General features: G+C 45.2%; 1 protein-coding gene across 6 annotated transcripts in view; it reads right to left on the reverse strand.

Moving 5' to 3' along the window:
* Window positions 1-16,991, reverse strand: part of LOC134351829 (sodium/myo-inositol cotransporter 2-like) — a 73,219-nt gene that overhangs the window by 7,215 nt on the left and 49,013 nt on the right. For 3 of the 6 annotated variants that reach the window (XM_063058585.1, XM_063058586.1, XM_063058588.1), the window contains 3 exons: window positions 12,750-12,965; window positions 5,160-5,226; window positions 3,940-3,990 (listed from right to left, as the gene is read on the reverse strand). In XM_063058585.1, coding sequence (XP_062914655.1) covers window positions 3,940-3,990; window positions 5,160-5,226; window positions 12,750-12,965 — 334 coding nt within the window. The remainder of the gene's footprint in view (window positions 1-3,939; window positions 3,991-5,159; window positions 5,227-12,749; window positions 12,966-16,991) is intronic. The other 3 variants (XR_010019271.1, XM_063058587.1, XM_063058589.1) reach the window with 1 other exon arrangement.

A 16,991-nucleotide genomic window follows, 5' to 3' on the forward strand; every position in this document is an offset into this window, starting at 1 on the left:
GATCGTTCAGAAGGCTGGGGGGGATGGTGTAGATAAGACATATAGAGAGGTAGTTACACCCGATGTACAGGACAATAGACAATAGGTGCAGGAATAGGCCATTCGGTCCTTCGAGCCAGCACCCCCATTCCCTGTGATCATGGCTGATCATCCACAATCAGTATCCAGTTCCTGCCTTATCCCCATAACCTTTGATCCGCTATCTTTAAGAGCTCTATCCATCTCTTTCTTGAAAACATCCAGGTACTTGGCCTCCACTGCCTTCTGGGGCAGAGCATTCCACATATCCACCACTCTCTGGGTGAAAAAGTTTTTCCTCAACTCCGTTCTAAATGGCCTACCCCTTATTCTTAAACTGTGGCCTCTGGTTCTGGACTCACCCATCAGCAGGAAGATGCTTCCTGCCTCCAACATGTCCAATCCCTTAACAATCTTATATGTTTCAATCAGATCCCCTCTCATCCTTCTAAATTCCAGTGTATACAAGCCCAGTCACTCCAATCTTTCAACATATGACAGTCCCGCCATCCCGGGAATTAACCTCGTGAACCTACGCTGCACTCCCTCAATAGCAAGAATGTCCTTCCTCAAATTTGGAGACCAAAACTGCACACAGTACTCCAGGTGTGGTCTCACCAGGGCCCTGTACAGCTGCAGAGGGACCTCTTTGCTCCTATACTCAATTCCCCTTGTTATGAAGGCCAGCATGCCATTAGCTTTCTTCACTGCCTGCTATACCTGCAAGCTTGCTTTCAGTGACTGATGTACAAGAACACCTAGATCTTGTTGTACTTCCCCTTTTCCTAACTTGACTCCATTTAGATAATAATCTGCCTTCCTGTTCTTACCACCAAAGTGGATAACCTCACATTTATCCACATTAAACTGCATCTGCCATGTAGCCACCCACTCACCCGCCTGTCCAAGTCACCCTGCATTCTCATAACATCCTCCTCACATTTCACACTGCCACCCAGCTTTGTGTCATCTGCAAGTTTGCTAATGTTACTTTTAATCCCCTCATCTAAATCATTAATGTATATTGTAAACAGCTGCGGTACCCCACTGGTCACCGCCTGCCATTCCGAAAGGGACCCATTAATCGCTACTTTTTGTTTTCTGTCAGCCAGCCAATTTTCAATCCATTTCAGTATTCTGCCCCCAATACCATGTGCCCTAATTTAGCCCACTAATCTCCTATTTATCAAATGCTTTCAGAAAGTCCAAGTACACTACATCCACTGGCTCTCCCTTGTCCATTTTCATAGTTACATATAACCATATAACAATTACAGCACGGAAACAGGCCATCTCGGCCCTTCTAGTCTGTGCCAAACTCTTACTCTCACCTAGTCCCACCGACCTGCACTCAGCCCATAACCCTCCATTCCTTTCCCGTCCATATATCTATCCAATTTAACTTTAAATGACAACATCAAACCTGCCTCAACCACTTCTGATGGAAGCTCGTTCCACACAGCTACCACTCTCTGAGTAAAGACGCTTCCCCTCATGTTACCCGTAAACTTTTGTCCTTTAACTCTCAACTCATGTCCTCTTGTTTGAATCTCCCCCACTCTCAATGGAAAAAGCCTATCCACGTCAACTCTATCAATCTCCCTCATAATTTTAAACACCTCTATCAAGTCCCCCCTCAACCTTCTACACTCCAAAGAATAAAGACCTAACCTGTTCAACCCTTCTCTGTAACTTAGGAGATGAAACCCAAGCAACATTTTAGTAATCCTCCTCTATACTCTCTCAATTTTATTGACATCTTTCCTATAATTCAGTGACCAGAACTGTACACAATACTCCAAATTTGGCCTTACCAATGCCTTATACAATTTCAACATTACATCCCAACTCCTATACTCAATGCTCTGATTAATAAAGGCCAGCATACCAAAAGCTTTCTTCACCACCCTATCCACATGAGATTCCACCTTCAGGGAACTATGCACCATTATTCCTGGATCCCTCTGTTCTACAGCATTCTTCAATGTCCTACCATTTACCATTTATGTCCTATTTTGATTAGTCCTACCAAAATGTAGCACCTCACATTTTTCAGCATTAAACTCCATCTGCCATCTTTCAGCCCACTCTTCTGGCTGGCCTAAATCTCTCTGCAAGCTTTGAAAACCTACTTCATTATCCACAACGCCACCTATTTTAGTATCATCTGCATACTTACTAATCCAATTTACCACCTCATCATCCAGATCATTAATATATATGACAAACAATGTTGGACCCAGTACAGATCCCTGAGGCACACCGCTACACACCGTCCTCCAATCTGACACACAGTTAAAAAATTGTTAAAAAATTTAAAAAAATCACACATCCTCAAAAAATTTCAGAAGATTAGTCAAGCACGATTTCCCCTTCGTAAATCCATGCTGACTCGGACCTATGCTGTTACTGCCATCCAAATGGGTCATAATTTCATCTTTTATAATTGACTCCAGCATCTTTCCCACCACTGACATCAAGCTAACCGGTCTATAATTCCCTGTTTTCTCTCTCCCTCCTTTCTTGAAAAGTGGGACGATATTAGCCACCCTTCAATCCACAGGAACTGATCCTGAATCTATAGAACATTGGAAAATGGTTACCAATGCGTCCACGATTTCTAAAGCCACCTCCTTAAGTACTCTGGGATGCAAACCATCAGGTCCCGGGGACTTATCAGCCTTCAGACCCAACAATCTATCCAACCCCATTTCCTGCCTAATATAAATTTTCTTCAGTTCATCCATTACCCTAGATCCTTTGGCTACTATTATATCTGGGAGATTGTTTGTGTCTTCCCTAGTGAAGACAGAACCAAAGTACCTGTTCAACTAGTCTGCCATTTCCTTGTTCCCCATAATAAATTCACCCTTTTCTGTCTTTAAGGGCCCAATTTTGGTCTTAACTATTTTTTTCCTTTTCACATACCTAAAGAAGCTTTTTACTATCCTCCTTTATATTCTTGGCTAGTTTACCTTCGTACCTCATTTTTTTCACCCCGTATTGCCTTTTTAGTTATCTTCTGTTGCTCTTTAAAAGTTTTCCAGTCCTCCGGCTTCCCACTCATCTTTGCTATGTTATACTTCTTCTCTTTTATCTTTATACTGTCCTTTACTTCCCTTGTCAGCATGGCCTCTCCTTACTCCCCTTAGGATTTTTCTTCCTCTTTGAAATGAACTGATTCTGCACCTTCTGCATTATTCCCAGAAATACCTGCCATTGTTGTTCCACTGTCATCCCTGCTAGGGTATCTTTCCAGTCAACTTTGAGCAGCTCCTCCCTCATGGCTCCATAGTCCCCATTGTTCAACTGTAATACTGACACTTCTGATTTTCCCTTCTCCCTCTCAATTTGTAGATTAAAATATCATATTATGGTCACTACCTCCTAATGGCTCCTTTACCTCGAGGTCCCTGATCAAATCCGGTTCATTGCACAACATTAAATCTAGAATTGCCTTCTCTCTGGTAGGCTCCAGTACAAGCTGTTCTAAGAATCCATCTCAAAGGGACTCCACAACCTCCCTTTCTTGGGGCCCAGTACCAACCTAATTCCTCCAGTCTACCTGCATGTTGAAATCCCCCATAATAACTGTAGCATTACCTTTGCAACATGCCAATTTTAACACTTGATTCAACTTACACCCTACATCCAGACTACTGTTTGGGGGCCTGTAGATAACTCCCATTCGGGTCTTTCTACCCTTAGAATTTCTCAGTTCTATCCATACTGACTCTATGTCTCCTGATTCTATGTCGCCCCTCGCAAGGGACTGAATATCATTCCTCACCAACAGAGCCACCCCACCCCCTCTGCCCATCAGTCTGTCCTTTCGATAGGACGTATACCCTTGAATATTCATTTCCCAGGCCCTGTCCACTTGAAGCCATGTCTCTGTTATTCCCAAAACATCACACTTACCAATTTCCAACTGTGCCTCAAGCTCATCCACTTTATTTCTTACGTAGAAATCTAGGCGACAGTCAGGAAGGGGAAAGGGGTTAAACAGCTAGTGCAGAGTATCCCTGTGTCTGTCCCCCTCAACAACAGGTACTGTATATCACTTTGGATACTGTTGGAGGAGGACCGAACAGAGGAAAGTCACAGTGGGTGAGTCTCTGGCACTGAGAGTGACTCTGTAGCTCAGAAGGGAAGGAGGGGAGGGGGAAGAAGAGGTGAGCTGTGATAATAGGGGATTCATTAGTTAGCGGAACAGAAAGGAGTTTCTACGGATGAGAATGAGATTATCGGATGGTATGTTACCTCCCAGATGTCAGCGTCCAGGACATCTCTGATCGAGTCCTCAGCATTTTTAAATGTGAGGGTGAACATCCAGAAGTCGTAGTCCATATAGGTAGCAATGACATAGTTAGGAAGTGTGACGAGGTTCTGCATAGGGAGGTAGGCGCTAAGTTAAGGGCAAGATCTCCAGAGTTGTGATCGCAGGATTGCTACCCGCGCCACGTGCTGGTGAGGCCAGAGTTAGGAAGGTTATACAGTTTAATATGTGGTTAAGGAGTTGGTGTAGGAGAGAAGGCATAAGATTTTTCGATCATTGGGCTCTCTTTCAGCGGAGGTGGAACCTGTACAGAAGAGGTGAACTGGAGTGGGGCTAATATTCTTGTGGGAAGGTTTGTTAATGCTGCACGGTGGGGTTTAAACTACAGTTGTAGGGTATGGGAACCAGAGTACCAGAACAGTTAGTGGAGAGGTTGTGGAGATAGATGCTGTTAAGACCCCAGACAAAGTCAGGAATCAGAAGGTAGAACATCGTGTAACTAGTGTCCTGAGCTGTGTATATTTCAATGCAAGAAGGCAGATGAGATCAGGGCATGAATCAACACATGGAGTTATGATATTGTAGCCATTAGTGAGACATAGTTACAGAAGGCGCAGGACTACCAGCTCAATATTCCAGGGTTCTGGTGTTATAGACACAACAGAGTGGGGTAGATTGAAGTGTGAGTGTGCGAGCTCTCCATGTGACATCAGGCATCAGACTGGTGTTAAATTGCTCAGGGAAAAGCTCAGTGGCAGTTGTTATTAAGCCCTAACGTATGCCAGTCAAATGTCAAGGTGAACTCCTACCTTTTGTAAAGGTGGTTCAGCTCAGGCTTGTGGGTGCCCCAAGACTGACTTACCTGTTTCACTCTGGCTTGCCTCAGAATTGGTCACATCGAAACGGGTGAACCAGGTCAAACGGCTAATCTGTAAGATTAAGGAAGAGTAGTTATAACACAATGGACAATGATATTGCTGATGATAGAGCTGACAATAAGCAGTCAGTGGTGAAGGAATGCCTTTCATCTGAATTTCCAGTTAACCAGTGAAATGTGTGTGTGACTCCTCCCCAGGGGAAGAGTTGAAGATTTTCTCCTTGTGACCACAGAGTCAGAAAGAATGTGTATGGAACTTGACAAGCTCATATACAAGTTGAAGGTGAACAGGATCTTTCATGTGGAGCACGTGGAAGAAAGCCCACAAGGGTCTCAGGAGAACATGCAAACTTCATATAGACAGCCAAGATCACCTTCCTCATCCTTCTCTTGACTGGGTGGGCCCAGACCTGGGCCACTGCTAATTAGGGCATTAAAACCCCATTTGCAAAAAATATAAGGATCTTGCCACTGAGATGCACCAGGTTTTCAACCACCCAGGAGGTGGAAAGGAGGCAATGGTTCTGATACTTCACTTGAAGGAGGAGGAGAAGATAGTCAGAGTCATACTTTATTGATCCCGGGGGAAATTGGTTTTCATTACAGTTACACCATAAATAATAAATAGTACTAAAACCATAAATAGTTAAATGGTAATATGTAAATTATGCCAGGAAATAACTCCAGGGGTCACCGGTACCTTAGCTGTCCTCAGGTCTATCACCAGCTCCTTAGTCTTTTTCACATTAAGCTCCAGATAATTCTGCTCACACCATGTGACAAAGTTTCCTACCGTAGCCCTGTACTCAACCTCATCTCCCTTGCTGATGCATCCAACTATGGCAGAGTCATCCGAAAACTTCTGAAGATGACAAGACTCTGTGCAGTAGTTGAAGTCCGAGGTCTAAATGGTGAAGAGAAAGGGAGACAAGACAGTCCCCTGTGGAGCCCCAGTGCTGCTGATCACTCTGTCGGACACACAGTGTGGCAGCGCGATGGCAGTGTGCGTGGCCTCTCCGGTGAATGATATCTGTAATCTGTCAAGTAGGGGACCGTACACAATTCTGATTTGATGGAGACAGACGTAAGAGTACGGAGGAACATCTGGAAAACTTCTGAAATGCCAGTTTTGCTGCCGCTGCTACTGTGTAGTAACCGGAATCTCCGGAGCAGAAGGCCCCGAATCCTCGGCTTTGCGTGTTTCAGCGGCCGGGGCTAGGTCGAAGGTGCTCAGCAGAGGATGGCGCTTGGGAGGCTGTATCAGAGGGGCTGGTCGGAGGCTCGAAGCTTTCGGATGGACAGACTCAGTGTCGGCTGTGGTCGGCTGCTTCCAAGGTATCGGCAAGTTGACGGTGCCTGGAGGTTTATGGCAGGGAGTTTCTCCCTTTTGCCACCTGCTATCGGGGACTTGGGAGTCAATCGACTTGGGGACTTTGAGACTTTTTTTTACCGTGCCCATGGTTTGTTCTTCATCAAATTATGGTATTGCTTTGCGCTGCTGTAACTATATGTTATAAGGGGGATGGGATCCAGAGCGAAAGAGCAGTGAAAGAAGTGCATGGAGTAAAGCCAGATCTAACATACAGAGAGGTTTTGAGGAAAGAGAAGCAGAATAAACAGTGTAAAGACAGTAAGGTAGAAGGGCTGAAATGTGTGTACCTCAATGCAAGAAGCATCAGAAATAAAGGTGATGAACTAAGAGCTTGGATACATATATGGAATTATGATGTAGTGGCCATTCCAGAAACTTGGCTGGCGCCAGGGCAGGAATGGATTCTCAATATTCCTGGATTTCAGTGCTTTAAAAGGGATAGAGAGGGCGGAAAAAGGGAGGAGGGGTGGCATTACTGGTCAGGGATACTATTACAGCTACAGAAAGGGTGGGTAATGTAGCAGGAACCTCTTTTGAGTCAATATGGGTGGAAGTCAGGAACAGGAAGGGAGCAGTTACTCTACTGGGGGTATTCTAGAGGCCCCCTGGTAGCAGCAAAGATACAGAGGAGCAGATTGGGAGGCAGATTTTGGAAAGGTGCAAAAATAACAGGGTTGTTATCATGGGTGACTTTAACTTCCCTAATATTGATTGGCACCTGATTAGTTCCAGGGGTTTAGATGGGGCAGAGTTTGTTAAGTGTGTCCAGGATGGATTCCTGTCACAGTATGTGGACAGGCCAACCAGGGGGAATGCCATACTAGATCTAGTACTAGGTAATGAACCGGGTCAGGTCACAGATCTCTCAGTGGGTGAGCATCTGGGGGACAGTGACCACCGCTCCCTGGCCTTTAGCATTATCATGGAAAAGGATAGGATCAGAGAGGACAGGAAGATTTTTAATTGGGGAAAGGCAAATTATGAGGCTATAGGGCTAGAACTTGCGGGTGTGAATTGGGATGATGTTTTTGCAGGGAAATGTACTATGGATATGTGGTCGATGTTTAGAGATCTCTTGCGGGATGTTAGGGATAAATTTGTCCCGGTGAGGAAGATAAAGAATGGTAGGGTGAAGGAACCATGGGTGACAAGTGAGGTGGAAAATCTAGTCAGGTGGAAGAAGGCAGCATACATGAGGTTTAGGAAGCAGGGATCAGATGGGTCTATTGAGGAATATAAGGAAGCAAGAAAGGAGCTTAAGAAGGGGCTGAGAAGAGCAAGAAGGGGGCATGAGAAGGCCTTGGCGAGTAGGGTAAAGGAAAACCCCAAGGCATTCTTCAATTATGTGAAGAAAAAAAGGATGGCAGGAGTGAAGGTAGGACCAATTAGAGATAAAGGTGGGAAGATGTGCCTGGAGGTTGTGGAAGTGAGCGAGGTCCTCAATGAATACTTCTCTTCAGTATTCACCAATGAGAGGGAACTTGATGGTGAGGACAATATGAGTGAGGTTGATGTTCTGGAGCATGCTGATATTAAGGGAGAGGAGGTGTTGGAGTTGTTAAAATACATTAAGACAGATAAGTCCCCTGGACCTGACGGAATATTCCCCAGGCTGCTCCATGAGGCGAGAGAAGAGATTGCTGAGCCTCTGGCTAGGATCTTTATGTTCTCGTTGTCCACGGGAATGGTACCGGAGGATTGGTGGGAGGCGAATGTTGTCCCCTTGTTCAAAAATGGTAGTAGGGATAGTCCGGGTAATTATAGACTAGTGAGCCTTACATCTGTGGTGGGAAAGCTGTTGGAAAAGATTCTTAGAGATAGGATCTATAGACATTTAGAGAATCATGGTCTGATCAGGGACAGTCAGCATGGCTTTGTGAAGGGCAGATCGTGTCTAACAAGCCTGATAGAGCTCTTTGAGGAGGTGACCAGGCATATAGATGAGGGTAGTGCAGTGGATGTGATCTATATGGATTTTAGTAAGGCATTTGACAAGGTTCCACACGGTAGGCTTATTCAGAAAGTTAAAAGGCATGGGATCCAGGGAAGTTTGGCCAGGTGGATTCAGATTTGGCTTGCCTGCAGAAGGCAGAGGGTCGTGGTGGAGGGAGTACATTCAGATTGGAGGATTGTGACTAGTGGTGTCCCATAAGGATCTGTTCTGGGACCTCTACTTTTTGTGATTTTTATTAACGACCTGGATGTTGGGGTAGAAGGGTGGGTTGGCAAGTTTGAAGATGACACAAACGTTGGTGGTGTTGTAGATAGTGTAGAGGATTGTCAAAGATTGCAGCGAGACATTGATAGGATGCAGAAGTGGGCTGAGAAGTGGCAGATGGAGTTCAACCCAGAGAAGTGTGAGGTGGTACATTTTGGAAGGACAAACTCCAAGGCAGAGTACAAAGTAAATGGCAGGATACTTGGTAGTGTGGAGGAGCAGAGGGATCTGGGGGTACATGTCCACAGATCCCTGAAAGTTGCCTCACAGGTGGATAGGGTAGTCAAGAAAGCTTATGGGGTGTTAGCTTTCATAAGTCGAGGGATAGAGTTTAAGAGTCGCGATGTAATGATGCAGCTCTATAAAACTCTGGTTAGGCCACACTTGGAGTACTGTGTCCAGTTCTGGTCGCCTCACTATAGGAAGGATGTGGAAGCATTGGAAAGGGTACAGAGGAGATTTACCAGGATGCTGCCTGGTTTAGAAAGTATGCATTATGATCAGAGATTAAGGGAGCTAGGGCTTTACTCCTTGGAGAGAAGGAGGATGAGAGGAGACATGATAGAGGTGTACAAGATAATAAGAGGAATAGATAGAGTGGATGGCCAGCACCTCTTCCCTAGGGCACCACTGCTCAATACAAGAGGACATGGCTTTAAGGTAAGGGGTGGGAAGTTCAAGGGGGATATTAGAGGAAGGTTTTTTTTACTCAGAGAGTGGTTGGTGCGTGGAATGCACTGCCTGAGTCAGTGGTGGAGGCAGATACACTTGTGAAGTTTAAGAGACTACTAGACAGGTATATGGAGGAATTTAAGATGGGGGCTTATATGGGAGGCAGGGTTTGAGGGTTGGCACAACATTGTGGGCCGAAGGGCCTGTACTGTGCTGTACTATTCTATGTTCTATGTTCTATAATTATGTGGTTTTGTCAGTGTTAGTCTTTGGTTTGTCCTGTTTTCTGTGATATCACTCCGGAGAAACATTGTATCATTTCTTAATGCATGTATGCATTTCTAAATGACCATAAAAGAGGACTGAGTGTTCTCATAATCTAATCAAGGCTCACGCTCTGAGCTGGATTACACCATGCACTTCAGGACCCTCGTGCCAGAGTGCAGCTGGCCCATTACTGTCATGGCTTCTTGGAGTGCTTGAAAGGTGATCTGTGTATCGGGGAAATGTCCATCGACCTCAAAAGCCTCATTACTTTAGTTCTCCATGCAGATCATCAGCCAGACCCCCAGTTTCATTCCCAGAACTATTTCAGGCTGCAGGATCCTCCTCACCGATGCCTGCAGAGCTCATGCAGCTAGGGAGAGCTCCCTTCATAACACCCCCCAACCCCTCAAGAGCAGCAACACCAACATACCAAATGCCTACTGGGTCCGGAAAATGGCGTCTATCAGAGACGAGTGGTCTCCTATCTGGCAAGGTGTTCCAGCCCTAAATCCCTTCCCACTCCCTCTGTCCTTCTCCACACTCCATCAGCTCTACACACACAGTAGCTTCCAGTGCAGTAGACAACTTCCTGATTGCACACTGTGTGCAGCTCAGACTCCCTTCTGAACCTATCTCTCACACCTTCAACAACACGGCCACTGGCGGACATCCCTCGTGGTCTGAGAAAGTCAGAGCGTGCACACAGCCAGTGCACATGAGCATCGGAGAGAGCCATGGGTCCATCCAATTCCTCATGCTTGACTCTCCCAACACCCCTCTCATCTTGGGTTACTCCTGGCACTCCACTCACACCCCTCACAATGCCTGGTCATCCAGTTCACTGCTGAGTTGCCAGACCACCTCATTTGACCAGACCCCACAACTTTACGGAGATGGAGGGAACCTCAACCTCACCAATCTCCCACAGAGGTATCGTGATTTAGCCAGTGCCTTCAGTTAGAGGGAAGCTGGCACCCTGCCACCTCCCAGACAAAGCGACTGCGCCAGAATGACTGCATTGCTGAGGCACTAAAGCACAGATTCATTAGCGCATCCCAGTTGACTCTTCTTTGTCCAAAAGAAAGATGGGGGTCTTTGTCCTTGCATCGACTGCATTAACTAAGATACCACTAAAAACCGTTACCCTCTCTCCTTTATGGGTAGCACACTTGAAACACTCTGCGGTGCCCAGATCTTCGCTAAAGTGGATGCATGGGGTGTGTGAACCTGATCTGCGTCCCCTAGGGGGAAGAGCAGAAGACTCGTTCATAACAGCCACTGGCCACTACAAATACTTGATGATGCCTTTTGGGCTTTCCAACAGTCTAGCCATTCTCAAGCCTTTATTAACAAGATTCTCCAAGACATGCTACACAGGTATGTGTTCATCTACCTCAACGATATCTTCATCTTCTCCAAGGCCCCCCAAGACCATGTCTGTCATGTCCGTTCAGTCCTTCAGCATCTCCTTGAGAACCAACTGTACTGCAAGTTAGACAAATGCCAGTTCCACAGCCCAGTCATTTTCTTCCTGAGTTACGTCTTTTTACCGCAAGGTATAACCATGGAACCAGACAAAGCGGGCACCACCACTGAATTGTTCTGACTGCAATTCCTCAAACAGCTGCAGTGTTTCTTGGGTATTTCATCAGAAACCACAGCCAAATCACTAATTCACTCATCTCCCGCATGGATAACCTGGTCTGCTGCCATCGACCACGCTCTCAAGGACTTCAGAGGGTGCTTAACCACCTCGGCCGTTCTCTGCCATCCAAACTCCTCTGGACTTTTTGTGGACATATTTATTTAGGTGCTGAGTCATCCTCTGCCTGTGAAGACTGGATGGGAAGACACACCCTTGTGCCTCCTTCTCGTGCAAGTTCAACCCTACACAATGCCATTATGTAGTTGGAGACAAGGATCTACTCTCTATTAAATGGGCCTTGGAGGAATGGAGACACTGGCTGATGGGAAACACTAAGCTCTTCCTGACCTGGACTGACCACCAGAACCTCATACCCATACAAGAGACCCACCAGCTCGACCCATGTCAGGGCCCTCTTCTTTGAGCAATTCAACTTCACCATCTCCTACCAACCCGGTCCAAGAACAGAAAAACAGATACCCTGTCACTACAGTTTGACCCCACTGAAACAGAGACTGACCCTCAGCCCACTGTCCCATCCTCCCAGATCCTTGCCCCAATCATCTGGGGTCTTGAGAACCAGATCCAGCCTACCCCAGCCGACACACTTGACAGTCTACTGGCAGCTGTGCTCCGGTAGTCAAACTCGCCCCTCTAGGCCATCCGGGAGCTCAGTGGACTCTGGATATTTTGCAACGCCAGTTCTGGTGGCCCATCCTGATCATTGATGTCCCCACCTGCCCTCAGTGCACCGTCTAATTCCTACAACCAATGGCCCTCTGGCTTTCTGTGGCCCCTGCTGGCCCCTCGATGCCCCACATCACCATGGATTTAATCATGGGGCCACAATGATCCTTGGAGGAGTTCTCCAAGGCAGCCCACTTCATTACCCTCCCCAAACTTCCATCAGCCACTGAAACAGTGGACTGGTTCTCCAACGTGTAGTTTGGCTTCCTATGGATGAGTGTGAGGATCTCATTATTACGCTAGCTGGTCCATTAGTGCATTATGCCGGTTAGTCACCCTGCCTAGACACTAAACATTTCCAATAGGGCTCCACCCTTTGCCAGGAGAGCCAGCCAGCATCACAAAGTATTGTGCAGTTTAAACATATCCGCAATTTGTGCCCATCCTGTTAAGAGTACAATCCAGTAATGATCAGGGATCTTATTCACTAGAACTTAAGAGGTGGTGTCTAAATCTCTGCAGATGTTCAGCGCTGTCTGCCTGCGTTTGGCCGGTCTCCCTCTCCCTCTTGCTCACTGTTGCCAGAGGAAGGTACAGGAGTCTTGGATCTTGAACAAGAGAAAATCTGCAAATTAGGGATGGGCAATTGAATGCTGGCTCAGTCTGTGAAGCCCTCATTGTTTGAATGAATGCAAATAAATCAAAGTCCCTAACCTTGTCAGGCTCCGGGGGTGCGGTGCAAAGACTGACGACTACCACGGTGATCAGTGTGAAGACAGAGAGGAGAATGGAGAAGTGCAGGTAGTGAACATATTTGGTGATCAGCGGCCGGTTATCAGGTTGACCACACATAGGCTCGGGGTAAATAAAATCCAAAATCATTCGAAAGCAGCCCACCAGGATCCCTAGGAGGAGTCCCCAGAATGCACCCTGTGTATACAAACAGAAACAAACAGAAACAAACAGAAAACAGTCAGAGAGATATTCACAGGTTCACAGGATTGTGTTCAAACTTCACAAATACTAAAATGGCTGAATACCAGAGATCCAGGGCTCAGGTTATTGCTCACATCTTGACACCAATGGATTGCAGGCTATCTGGGACTTACCATCAGTGCACAGCACAAAGTTGCAGGGTGCTTCTCTGCAGCAGAGGAGAGTAGTGGAGCTGCCCTGGCTGTCATTAACCTCCCTCCATCAAGGACAGATATACAGAAGGTGCCATAAAAGGGTCAGTAGCATCATGAAGGATCCCACCCACCCTGCTTATGGACTGCTTGCTCCACTCCCATCAGGGAGGAGGCTACATAGCATCGACGCCAGGACCACCAGACTCAAAAGCAGTTACTTTCCTCAAGCAGTAAGACCACTCAACACCTCCACCCACTAACCCACCCCTCCACACTCCATCCACCACTACTTTATCAGTCATCTTATGTACAGACACTCCTGTGCCTCGCATCACTTTATAGACATACAATCAATCTATAAAGGGTGCCTATAAAAAGTATTCACACCCCCTAGAAGTTATTGTTTTACAACATCGAATCACTATAGATTTAATATGGCTTTTTTTTAAACGCTGATCAACAGACAAGGACTCTTTCATGTCAAAGTGAAAACAAATCGCTACAAAGTGATCTAAATTAATTTCAAATATAAAACACAAAATAATTGATTGCATAAGTATTCATGCCTTAATATAAGACCATAAGACACAGGAGCAGAATTAGGCCATTTGGCCTATCGAGTCTGCTCCAGCATTCAATCATGGCTGATCCTCTTTTCTGCTCCTCAGCCCCACTTCCCGGCCTTCTCCCCTTAACCTTTGATGCCATGGCCAATCAAGAACCTATCAATCTCTGCATTAAATACACTCAATGATCTGGCCTCCACAGCTGCATGTGACAACAAATTCCACAAATTCACTACCCTCTGGTGAAAGAAATTTTTCTGCATCTCTGTTTTACATGGACACCCCTCTATCCTAAGGCCGTATCCTCTTCTCCTAGACTCCCCCACCATCCTTTCCACATCTACTCCGTCTAGGGCTTTCAACATTCGAAAGGTTTCAATGAGATTCCCCCCTCCCCCCCAATCCTTCTAAATTCCAGCGAGTACAGGTCCAGGGCCATCAAATGTTCCTCGTATGATGACCCTTTAATTCCTAGAATCATCCTTGTGATCCTCCTCTGAGTCCTCTCCAATGCCAGTACATCCTTTCTAAGATGAGGAGCCCAAAACTGTTCACAATACTCTAAGTGAGGCCTCACCAGTGCCTTATAAAGCTTCAGCATCACATCCCCGCTCTTGTATTCCAGACTCTTGAAATAAACGCTAACGTTGCATTTGCCTTCCTCACCACCGACTCTGCCTGCAAGTTGACCTTTAGGGTGTTCTGCACAAGGACTCCCAAGTCCCTTTGCATCTCAGGTTTTTTGGATTTTCTCCCCATTTAGGAAATAGTCTGCACATTTATTTCTTCTATCATTTTCCAAAATCATATTTCATTCATATTTCCTCAACACTACCTGCCCCTCCACCAATCTTTACATTACCGGGAAACTTGGCAACAAAGCCATATATTCCATCAACTAAATCATTGATGCACAGCACAAAAAGAAGTGATCCCAACACTGATCACTGTGGAACACCACTAGTCACTGGCTGCCAATAAGAAAAGGATCATTTTGTTCCCACTCACTGCTTTTTCCTTATCTCTAATCATCCCAGTAACTTTCTTGTAATACCATGGGCTGTTAACTTGGTAAGCAAATTAACTTTTTAACAGTCATTCATTCCTTGGGGCACTCCTCTGTTTTCATAGATGTTTGCGAAAAAAAATAATTTCAGGATGTATATTGTATACACTTCTCTAACGTTAAATTTACTTATTGAAACCTATTGTGTGGCATCTCGTCAAAGGCCTTCTGCAAATCCAGATATACAACATCCACTACATCTCCTTTTTCTATCCTACTTGTAATCTCCTCAAAGAATTCCAACAGGTTTGTCAGGCAAGAGTTTCCCTCAGGAAACCATGCTGACTTTGTCCTATCTTGTCCTGTGTCTCTCAAGTACTCCATAACCTCATCCTTAACAATTGACCCCAACATCTTCCCAACAACACAGGTGAGGCTAACTGGTCTATAATTTCTTTTCTGCTATCTCCCTCTTTTCTGAAAGAGTGGAATGACATTTACAAATTTCCGGTTCTCCAGAACAATGCCAGAGTCCAATTGTTCTTGAAAGATCATTACTAATGCCTCCTCAATCTCTACTGCTACTTCTTTCAGAACCCAAGGGTGCAGTTCATCTGGTCCAAGCAATTTACACACCTTCAGCTCTTTCAGAACCCAAGGGTGCAGTTCATCTGGTCCAAGCAATTTACACACCTTCAGCTCTTTCAGAACCCAAGGGTGCAGTTCATCTGGTCCAAGCAATTTACACACCTTTAGCTCTTTCAGAACCCAAGGGTGCAGTTCATCTGGTCCAAGCAATTTACACACCTTTAGCTCTTTCAGAACCCAAGGGTGCAGTTCATCTGGTCCAAGCAATTTACACACCTTCAGCTCTTTCAGAACCCAAGGGTGCAGTTCATTTGGTCCAAGCAATTTACACACCTTCAGCTCTTTCAGAACCCAAGGGTGCAGTTCATCTGGTCCAAGCAATTTACATACCTTTAGCTCTTTCAGCTATTTGAGCTCCTTCTCTCTTACTGTACCCACTTCTCTTCCTGCACATCCCCCAACACCTTGCACACTGCTAGTGTTTTCCACAATGAAGACTGATGTAAAATACTCATTTATTTCATCTGCCATCTCCTTGTCCTCCATATTTATTTCTCCGGCCTAATTTTCTAGTGGTCTATCCGCTCTCATCTCTCTTATTTTTTTACATACTTGGAAAAGCTTTTACTACCCACCTTGATATTGTTTGCTAGCTTCCTTTCATATTTTGTCTTTTCCCTCTTAATGATTCTTTTAGTTGCTTTCTGTAAGTTTTTAAAACTTCCTGATCCTTTGTCTTCCCACAAATTTTTATTTTGTTGTATGCCGCTCTTTTGCTTTTACATTAGGTTTGACTTCCTTTGTCAGCCACGGTTGTACTATTTTGCAATTTGAGTATTTCTTTGTTTTTGGAATACATCTATCCTGCACCTTCTTCATTTTTCCCAGAAACTCAAGCTGTTGCTATTCTGCTGTCATCCCTGCCAGCATCGTTTTACAATTTACTTTGACCCTTTCCTCTCTCATACCACTGTAATTTCCTTTACTCCGCTGAAATATTGCTATGCCAGACCTTCCTCTCTCCCTAACAAATTTCAAGTTGAACTCAATTATATTGTGATCCCTGTCTCCTCAGGGTTCCTTTACCTTAAACTCCCTAGTTCCCACCGATTCATTACAAAACACTCAATCTAGAATAGCTGATCCCCTAGTAGGGTCAATGACAAACTGCTCTAAAAAACCATCTCATAGGCATTGAACAAATTCACTCTCTTGAGATCCATTACCAACCTGATTTTCCCAATCTGCCTGCATGTTAAAACTCCCATGACTATTATAACATTGCCCTTTTGACACACCTTGTCTATTTCCCATTGTAATTTGTGGTTCACATCCCAGCTACTGTTTGAAGCCCAGTTTATAACTTCCATCAGAGTCATTTTACCCTTGCAGTATATTAACTCAACCCACAAGAATGCAACATCTTCCGATCCTATGTCACATCTTTTTATTGATTTGATGCCATTCTTTTGATTTAAAATGGCGGTACCGCATGTGTATCATGGGGCTCAGTGTCTTACCGGATCTCGAAAATAGATCTAATCTAATCTATACCAGTAGAGCCACACCACCTCCTCTGTCTACCTTCTTATCCCTCTGATCATCAAATCCTCAAATCATCACTGGTGCAGCCAATTGGTTTTAGAAGTCACATAATTAGTTAAAA

This window comes from Mobula hypostoma, chromosome 9 (assembly GCF_963921235.1).
Source record: "Mobula hypostoma chromosome 9, sMobHyp1.1, whole genome shotgun sequence".
In the NCBI taxonomy this organism is placed as follows: Eukaryota; Metazoa; Chordata; class Chondrichthyes; order Myliobatiformes; family Myliobatidae; genus Mobula; species Mobula hypostoma.